This window comes from Cucurbita maxima, unplaced genomic scaffold, assembly GCF_002738345.1.
Source record: "Cucurbita maxima cultivar Rimu unplaced genomic scaffold, Cmax_1.0 Cma_Scf00003, whole genome shotgun sequence".
In the NCBI taxonomy this organism is placed as follows: Eukaryota; Viridiplantae; Streptophyta; class Magnoliopsida; order Cucurbitales; family Cucurbitaceae; genus Cucurbita; species Cucurbita maxima.
Window position 1 is genome coordinate 5,732,427 of NW_019272019.1, and position 9,626 is coordinate 5,742,052.

The 9,626-nt window shown below is 39.0% G+C and overlaps 3 protein-coding genes across 7 annotated transcripts in view; 2 read left to right on the forward strand and 1 right to left on the reverse strand.

Moving 5' to 3' along the window:
* Positions 1 to 39: 39 nt before the first annotated feature.
* Positions 40 to 4,573, reverse strand: LOC111477201 (cytochrome P450 711A1). Of its 2 annotated transcripts, XM_023121235.1 has the most exons (7): positions 4,372 to 4,573; positions 3,951 to 4,035; positions 3,789 to 3,834; positions 1,652 to 1,804; positions 789 to 1,569; positions 605 to 700; positions 40 to 508 (listed from the first exon to the last, which is right to left on the reverse strand). In XM_023121235.1, the coding sequence occupies exons 4-7, from the start codon at positions 1,795 to 1,797 to the stop codon at positions 179 to 181; spliced, it is 1,353 nt and encodes a 450-aa protein (XP_022977003.1). In that variant the 5' UTR covers positions 1,798 to 1,804; positions 3,789 to 3,834; positions 3,951 to 4,035; positions 4,372 to 4,573; the 3' UTR covers positions 40 to 178. The 2 variants fall into 2 exon arrangements, with proteins under 2 accessions (XP_022977003.1, XP_022977002.1); XM_023121234.1 differs by lacking the exons at positions 3,789 to 3,834; positions 3,951 to 4,035; positions 4,372 to 4,573 and adding an exon at positions 2,318 to 2,957.
* Positions 4,574 to 7,353: 2,780 nt separating this feature from the next.
* On the forward strand, positions 7,354 to 8,748 carry LOC111477298 (glutaredoxin-C6-like). 2 transcript variants are annotated; one of them, XM_023121375.1, is made up of 2 exons: positions 7,354 to 7,839; positions 8,724 to 8,748. In XM_023121375.1, the coding sequence occupies exons 1-2, from the start codon at positions 7,435 to 7,437 to the stop codon at positions 8,733 to 8,735; spliced, it is 417 nt and encodes a 138-aa protein (XP_022977143.1). In that variant the 5' UTR covers positions 7,354 to 7,434; the 3' UTR covers positions 8,736 to 8,748. The 2 variants fall into 2 exon arrangements, with proteins under 2 accessions (XP_022977143.1, XP_022977144.1); XM_023121376.1 differs by lacking the exon at positions 8,724 to 8,748 and adding an exon at positions 7,921 to 8,251.
* Positions 8,749 to 9,372: 624 nt separating this feature from the next.
* Positions 9,373 to 9,626, forward strand: part of LOC111477261 — a 5,251-nt gene continuing 4,997 nt past the window's right edge. For all 3 annotated transcript variants that reach the window (XR_002717237.1, XM_023121320.1, XM_023121322.1), the window contains exon 1: positions 9,373 to 9,557. The gene's annotated coding sequence lies outside the window, so the exon portion shown is untranslated. The remainder of the gene's footprint in view (positions 9,558 to 9,626) is intronic.

Below are 9,626 nucleotides of genomic sequence, written 5' to 3' on the forward strand. Positions count from 1 at the left end.
GTTTATGTAATTTCAGGTAGTAACTAACACCAAAGATGGTTTTGGGGAGAATATATATTTTAGAAACATACATAACCTTCTTTTGACATAGCTTTGATGATTGACACTTAGCGTACAAACTGATAGAATTAGATTCTCACAGCCTATAAGATTTTGGCCATAGTCAATGTAATACCCTCTATTTACGGTTAATCACTCTGAGCTTGACACCATTCTTGAAGTTGAGAATGACACCATACTCAAGTTCAAGAGGATGTTCCATGGAGAGGGAATGCCTAAATGCAAACTTCCTATACAAATGAATCAAAGTGAGCTTCAATTCCTGAAGGGCGAACTTCTGACCGATACATGCTCGAGGACCAATTCCGAACGGGATTAAGGCATAGGGGTGTCTTTGTTTCTCCTCTTCTGCATCTGGATCAAACCTCTCGGGTTTAAAGTTATCAGGTTCTGGAAAATTCTTTGGATCCTTGGCAAGAACTCCAAGTGCTAACCAAACCCATGTTCCCTAATCTCATTAAAAAGAAGTGTCTTTCAATTAGTTAGACTGATTCACTAAGTTGCTTGAAGACAAAGATGCATCAGTTGGTTTTCATTGAATTACCTTGGGAAGAAGATATCCACCAATCTCCACGTCTTTAGATGTCTCCCTAGCTACTAGAGGGGAAACAGTGTAGAACCTCATAGCCTCTTTAATCACCTGCCCTCAGAGAATACGATAACAATGAATCTTCTCATGTGAGAGGTCTTAAACTATAGAAACGAGAGCATAACCCAAATTACTTAACCTGATCAAGATATGGAAACTTTTGTTGAAGATCATTAGCTGTTGGTATCTGATCTGATGGACCATAGTTGTCAATCTCTTCTAGCAACTTCTTCTCGACTTCTGGATGTCCAGCAACTAAATATACAATAGAAGACAACGTGAATGCTGTAGTAGCTGACCCAGCAAGTAGGTGTTCGTACGTGACTGCGCTGATGTAGTCTGGAGAGAAGACATTCTTTGATACCGTCTCTGACTCTCTTGCTCTCAAAATGAGAGATAAGAAGTCTTTTGAACTTCGATCGTTACATTTCATTCTCTTGTCCACAATCTCATTAAGCCGACCACTTAACTTCTGATTTGTCCGGTCAACTTTCCAGTCCATGGTGGATGGTATTCTCTTCAGGATTTGTCTAAATGGTTCTTGGAGTATAGGAACAAGAAGTCCCAAAATGATTGAGAAGGAACCCGATAAATCCATCTTGAGCTGCGTTGTGGAGTAGATATGTTGATTGATGAAGTCTGAAACTTCATCATTTTTGCTGTCATGGCCATTGGTACCACAAGTTTTGGTTGCTTGTGGATTAGAGAGCCCAAAGTTGACACCGAAGGCTGCTGTTCCAATTACATCGGTGGTCAATTTGAGGGAGAGATTGGAGAAAGGGATGTCTTCCTCGACAGAGGAATGGAGATTTTGAGTGGCAGTTTCAATGATTGATTGCATAGTAGGTATTAGTCTCGTTAGATGAGAGGGCTGATAGACCGATAGTATAGTGTTTCGCATTGTCGACCATCTTGCATCCCTTTAAAATTAAATGGAGTAGTTAAGCAGTTGATAGAGTTTTTTTCCCCCTTAGAGAAGGAAAGAACGAAAAAGAGAAGTACCTTGTGAAGAAAAGACCTTTCTGATGAAGCGGGGAAGCTGATATTGGAGAAGGGACACTTCTATTTGGGATGTCCTTGAATTTCTTGATACCAACTTCTTTACAAAGCTCAGGGTCTGCTATAATTATCAATGGCTGCCTACCCATATGGAACCTGTTTGATTAAAAATAGTTGGAAGAATTTCATTATTACAAGCAAAACCAACATTTCTTTCCCTACACACAGGTTTCAGGGGTTACCACCCTTCACAGTATGTTCGAGTAACTTTTGCCGTCGGCAAAAGGAATTATAGTGCAATCCCATCAAAATCTTTGGCCAGTTAGCATATCATTACAATCATTGAATATTGCCACACTGTTATACCCTTTTCATTTCACATCAATAGATATCATCAAATTCCCCTCGTCTATGTACATCCATCCATCGATTTCGAAATTTACAGGGGATATATAGAAATACTTGGCCATTTATATTCATAATTTTACGAAAAGAAAAGATTTTAAGAGCGTGCAAGTGAATAGAACCAAATTATGCCTACAATATCCCCCCTCTAACTGCACAGTCGAGCTAAGGTAAGATAAGCGACGTCGTTTGTTGACCATCTCCGAAGTAAAAAGGAAGGATTTTTAAGATAGGAAAGTCAGAAGAAGAAGACAGGAAACTGACCTGAAGATAGGGCCATATTGGGAAGCGAGGACAGAGAAAACGTCTGGGCCGTACTTAGCAAGCAAGGGAAGGTGTCCAACCAGCGGAATAGCTGGTGGACCAGGCACCCTTCTCACTCCCCAGTACGGTCCATAGAAATAAACAAACCCCCCTCCCACGACGCACAACGTCGTGAACAATAGTGCACCCACTCCCACAGGCACACTCGCCACAACTGTTCGGAAAAAACCATCCATTTTTCTCGATAGCCAAAAGGAGGAAAAGGGAGAAGGAGAAAGCGAGAGAGAAAGGGAAAGGAAAAGGGAAAGGGAGAGTGCGTTGACTGTTGAGTTTATTTTGTTTTGGTGCGTGGTTTGTGTTTAAATAAGGCAATTGGGGAGGGAAATGAAAATAACAAGAGGAGGGTGGGGGTGGCAGTGGGAGTTTCACTAAGATAGGTTCTTTTGTCGGTACACGAATGATTATACGAGTGGAAATAATGAAACGACCATCGAAGTCCTTTTATTCTTCTGTTATTCTGCATCGTTGAAATGTTTGGATGGTGAAGAATTCATCATATTCTGCAGTCTAGTTTGCTTTTTTTCATAATATTTAACACAAAATTCAACTCAACATTACACCAAACAGCAAAAGAAGCCTCAAGTGGAAGAGTAAAACTATATCCCATCTCATCCAGTGGCAGTTATTTTCTTCTACACCCCTCTAGAACAGAAGGGACGAACTGAAAGAGATTATTTTTTCAGAGGTGATCTTTAAGTTTCAACGTTTTGTAACAATCCATCCGACAGCAGTACATTATTGATGCGTATCACGGTACGCCCACGATGGGTAAAGGGACAGCTTATTCTTAATCATATAGACGCACTTGAGACAGCTAGTTCCTAATATTCCAATTTTGAAGGCAAAGAATCAAGTCCTGCGTACATCATCGATTTCATAATACATAGCGAATATTCTTACAGGCTTGGATCTATATGGAAAATGAAAATTCTCATGGAGGCGGTTTTGTCGTAAGTGGTAGGAATTTTCTTTGAGCAATTTTGTTTTGTATTGTGACTTTTCTCAAACAAAAATATTAAATTTTCGACGTTGCGGCTTTGTCCTGGTCTCGTGTATTTGGTTGTTCATATCCATCATCATCATCAATTCATTGTTTCTATATATTTGTGTGATGGATGAGGATGGGGATGAAAATGGGACATGGGGATAAGAGAGTAATTGAATCAAAGTGATGGATTTGTAAGTTTCAAAGATGGAAAGCTTTCAGGTTGTCACAATCTTGACCTGCACGCGCACTTTGTCATGCAGATAAAACCAGAGTGGCCCTGGACCAGCCATACTCAGTAGTTGATGGGATTGGGAACTGGACACGTTTCGAAACAAACATATATATATATATAAACTATGCACGCAAATATCTAAAGAAAAGGAGCAGAAGCGGTGGAGAACGGACAGTGGAAGGGAAACTAACCTGGTCGGCCTCTGGTCTTGGATTCCATACTAGCAAGTTGAATTTCCTGCAAAATAATGACACCAAAAGAGGAATCAGATCAGATTTTAGAACTGTTAAACAATTTAATGGACCCGAGCTCAAATTATGCAATGCAAACAATTATGGACGTCGCCCACTCACCACCGTATACGCATCGCAACCATCATCAAGAACAGTCATAAATTGTAGCAAATCCCCAACGATCCAGATATCCTTCGGTGAAACTCTGCAGTAAATAGAGCATAAGAAAAAGAGCCACAGATCCAAATTACAGAACTACGATTCCAAAATTTCCAAATTATAACTTCTCGAATTTTGAGTATTGATTTTATCATCACACAGCGATTGGACTATAGATTCGTGTAAGTATAATCTTCTTCTGTTTTTCCTAAAACTCGCATAATATTATCAATAGCTAGGGCGAATTTATCAACTCATTTATCAAAACGAACGAAAATCCTCGACATATCAGCTACGCGATGAAGAAACAACAATCCATATTTTTCAACAAATATGAAATCAAAGAACTGAATCGATGAACTTATAGCGCTATATAAATTACCTCGCTCTTGAAGTAGCCAGTAACAGCATCACGGCACCCCCGGTCATACATTGTTGTTTCCATCAATGATCCTCTTCCGGTAGCGACAAATGTGCAAAGTTTAAAATCAATCTCGTAAACCATTACAGAAGCAATACTTTTACAGTATCGCTCAGCTTCAAATGGATACCCAAACTGTAACGCTGATCGAAAAATTGGAGGGAATGGCTACAGCGACGTCAGAGGATATACGAAGAAAATAAGCCCCTTGGTTTATTTGAACCGGGTTTAATTTAATTCAAACAATTGAAGCCCAAATTACCCTAGCTGTTGGGTAAGATCCAATTGGTCTTCAAAAATATACACTCTTTAAAAGATGATGGGCTGCAATGATCGGCCCATCATTTTTTAATTAATTAAATAGACACAAATATCTAAATTTATAATTAAACTTTCTTTTAATTAAATATAATAAAATTAAATTCAAAATTATATAGTTAGGTCCAGCATATTATTTTTACAGGTACTTTAAATAAACAATTAATTATATGAATAGGATTTAGTGGAACACGGAAATCCTATAGATATTGTTAGATAATTGAAACCCGCTCATATAGATACCCTTATTTTAAATCTCGAAAAGCCTCCAAATCATTATATTTTATCAAAACTCAACAAAAGTTTAGTTTCTACTAATAGATATTGTTATCTTTCATACTCGCTGCTAACAGATACTATTCTCTTTGGGCTTTCCCTCTCATACTACAGTAGACACTAATCTATTTGGGCATTCATTTTCATGTCTACTGTTATCAGATATTATCTTCTTTATGCTTTCACACTCCAACCGATGTGGGATCTCTTTTTTGAAAGGTATTATTAAAAATTTTGAAAATACACAGAGTGTTTCTCATACCGAATAAAAGAATATACTAGTAACTCGTTTTAAATAAATATTATTTTTGTAAAAAAAAAAAAGAAAAGAAAATAGTGACGCTAGAAACCCAAGTGTCCCACTTGGTTATAGAATCGAAATGCAATAATGTGAGAGTTACTTTATCTATTATTAATAACACGAAAGCACACGCCGACAAAATACCTTAAACGCATCACATGCATTTCAATAACCTTTCCGAATATGAAGAGTCCCTCCTTCCTTGCTTGTCGCTTTCTCCTCCGACCCATATTTCATTCTCTATATTTTCTTCATTTAATTTTATTATATGGTTCATAGTATGTATTTATACTATATATTATATCATTTGTGGGTATAGTTTAATATTCGATTATTTGATGCCCTCAATGTGAAAACTTAAATGGGCCCGTAATTGAAGAGGAAGCGATTTATTGAGGGCGGCGGAGTAAATTACAAATACTGCACAATTTTCCACGCCGATTACTGGTGGGAATACGACAAATCTCCATCCCAATAAAATTTAAATCTTTTGCGTAAAGTCGATCAAATTTCCTCTACTCGCCGCGTTCCCGCGTTACGTCGTTAACCATTTTCCAGTGTGGATGGGACACGTGTACGGTTGAGAGTGTGGAAGGCGATCGGAGCTCCGGTGGGGGACTGGAAGGTAAGCCCGACACAGGCTCAGATCATGGCGTCAGCGGGGACAGGCAGTGGGTCACCTGTGACTGTCATGGCAGTTGCGTCACCCATGTGTCACGATAAGCCAGTCAACGAGTTTTAATACTCCAAAAAATGAATAAATTGGTGGCCTTGTCCAACGGCGCCGACAGATTTAAGGAGAGACGAAGTGAAATGAAAGCAACTACACACGAGTAATGGGCCGGGTTATGGGCATCGACCCGGATTCCATACCGGCCATGGGTTGTATTGTATTGTAAATTGTATTATTAATTACGCAGAAATTATATATATAATCCAACGCCACGTTTGGAAAACAACATCGTTTCAGCAAGTTGTTTTCCTTTCCTGGAACCAAGCTAATGGCATACGCATAAGAAATAATTTTTTAAAAGTTGTGGGGTATCATAATTAAATAGTGGATTGTACTGGGGGATGGAACATGATTAGACAGAAGAAAAGGGGCGAAAGTGGGAAAGAAAAAAAATGTATACAGAACGTAATTAATAATAGTAGTTAGTGTAATTAGGGGATTGAAATTATAAGCTTAATAGTGGGTTATTATTGAGATAATTATCATAATAATTTAATTAGTGAAACAAAACAAGAAATTATGACGTAATCGCTTGATTATCACGTCCACACATATGGCAGACACATAGTTGCCACCATGGACGGTGGATTTTGAACGTGGACTTTATGGGTAGGGTCCACGCCAGCCTTATAAACATTTTACGTACCATGCTGGGAATCCAGGTGGCCCGGATACGTGGGATGGGTATTAAAAAAATTAATTTTACCAGAGAGGGAGGGTCCTGTGTGCGGTCAGCTCCACGTTGCTCCACGAGCAGAGGAGATTAAATAGGAAGGCCACGTGCAAGGGAGGGAACGTCATGGTGACGTGGGAACTGAAACTTCTCTCCGATGATTATGTCATGAGAGTGGGAGTGGGAACCGGTGCCACTGGTTACCATGTAGTCCACGTCAGATGACTTTATTTTTCTTTTTGGGTGTAAAAAAATAAAATAAAATAAAAATTACTGAGTGGCAGTGCTGAGGTGTTACATGTTTTAGTGACGTCAAGGCGCATTCTTACCGTTCGACGTCGAAGTCAAAGTGACGCCATGGTCATTTACTGCCATGTTGTCCTTCTTCCCACGCTAATGCACGGGCAAATATCCGGTGCTTTTGAACCACCGTTGTATAATAACTTACCCCTCCACGCTCCTCCTTCGTTAGTGTTCTCCACGCTCTTTGTGTAGTTGCAGTATATTGTATTATTTGAGTAGCGCGTGGTTAACACGAGCGAAAAAAGGAGGTGAAAAGGTAAGGAGAAAAAGTGTATTAAAAATGGAGAAGTGATGTGAGCAAAAGCGCTCTCCACTCTGCTTTTTATAAAACCACTCCTCTTCTCCCTTCCCTCTTAGCCCCCGCTACCACTCCTCTCTCTCTCTCTCAAATTTTTGTAATTGTCTTACAGCCCTCCGGCGATGCAAGGCCTAAGACGGTGCTCCGACGACCTCCTCCACCTGGACTTATCGCCACCGCCCGCCTCCCCCTCTTCTACCTCCCTCTCCATCGACGTGGCCGAGTCCGCCGAGACTCGAATCCGCCGCCTCATTTCCGAACACCCCGTAATCATCTTCAGCCGCACTTCCTGCTGCATGTGCCACGTCATGAAGAAGCTCCTCGCCACCATCGGCGTCAACCCTACCGTTATCGAATTGGACGACAAAGAGATCGACGCCTTAGCAACCTGCTCCACCTCCACCACCGCCACCACCACTCCTGCTGTCTTCATCGGCGGCGCCTTCGTCGGCGGCCTCGAATCACTCGTCGCCCTCCACCTCAGCGGCCACCTCGTACCTAAGCTCGTCGAAGTCGGCGCTCTTTGGGTATGACTTTTAATCACCCATAGTCACTCACTCACTCACTCACTCACTCCAATACCCTCTAATTTATCCCTTTAATTGAAGATATAATCTTAGGGGTACGATGGGAAGAAAACAAAATAATGGATCTATGATTTTGGAGTCTTGGTTATGGTTGGTGGTGAAATCAATAATTATAAACATCCGGATGTTGCCGCAAAAGGAAGAGGTGGCGGATAAGTCCGGTACGGTGGCAGAAAGTAGACTTTTTTAGAATACTCGCGGGAGCATGCGTGGCACGTGGTGGGATGAGGATTGGGTGGGGTCCCATATGACTTATTAAGCAATCAGCACCGTTGAATGTGTAGACTTTTGTATTTAGGGGATTTTCTCTCTATTCTCTTAATCTATTCCATTCTACTCTCAATTTTATTTACATTTATCGTTCTTAATATGGGAATTATTGATAAATTAAATAATACCCGGACACATTAAATAATAATAAATCTTGGAATTGAAATTGAGTGTAAGACGAGATTACTTAAACGGTAGGGAAATTGGATCCTAATTCCAATTTGAATGAGGAATATTAGTGGTGCTTTGAATTAGGGAATTAAATGCGGAAAAAAAAAAAAAAAAGGAATATGGTTGGGTGGTTTAGATTAAACGGAATTTAAATAATTAATATTATTAATGTTTATTTTTGACAATGACAAGGTAATGATGGGAATTTAAAATACCTTCTAAAAGCATATGATAAAAAAAATATACATAATTTCTCGTTAAATTTGAAATCCTAATATCATATTATAAATTAAAATATCCCAATATCATATTTTTTTTCCACGGCTGATCTGCATTTTTGTTTTTTTTTTTTTAATTGATAATTATTAATCTTTTCATCACAGGATGGCTTTTGAAGAGGCATTGTTTGAAGAAGCTCTCAGTGGGATACTGGTGAACAACAATAGTGCTAATAAAGACGGCGCCGCCGCCACTGCCGGAGATATAACCGGAGATATAACCGGAGATTTTCTTGGCGCCTACACAGCAAGATCATCCTATATTTCAAAATCATGAAATGAAAAACGACATGTCGAATAATTTGCACCAGAGGACGACATGTTGTAAAAAATGGAAAGAATTGAAAGGACATGAAAACAAAATTTTAATGGGTATATTTATATTTTTCACTTATTTAATGAAATAAATATTTTTCTCTTTTCACTTCTTTAATGGGTATATTTATATTCAAACAAATTAAATATCTAAAAAGCATGAAAATAAAAATTTGGAAATTTATAAAATAAAATAGAAAAACAAAAGCATAGGACTATACGACAAGTGGCTATGATGTATGGCGTTTAGGGTTTAGGGAAAAAGAAAATAAACAAGCTGTACGACAAATCGTTTTAGTATTTGGGCTTTGAAATTGCAACTAAACGAGAAAGGAAACTCCGAGGCCCAAAATTCAGCCCAATTAAAAAGCCCAAAAAGGTGGAGGGTGAAATAAAAACAAAATCAGATACCGAATTTCATGCTACCCGCCCTTCGAAATTTTCACTCGGAGAGATATAAATTCGTGGTGCCGGCGTGGGAGTTGAAGAATCGACTTGGATAGAAACCGGTTTGGTTGAAGTTGTTGGTGAAGAATTCAACCACAACAGTTCACGAACAACGTCCATTCACATCATCTCCTAAGGGCTTTTGAGGCATTTCCAAATTGCGAACGAGGAGTTCAGGTTTCCTTTGTTTTTTTTTTTTTTTTTTTTCTTTTTTTTTTTTTTTTTTTTTTTTTTTTTTTTTTTTTT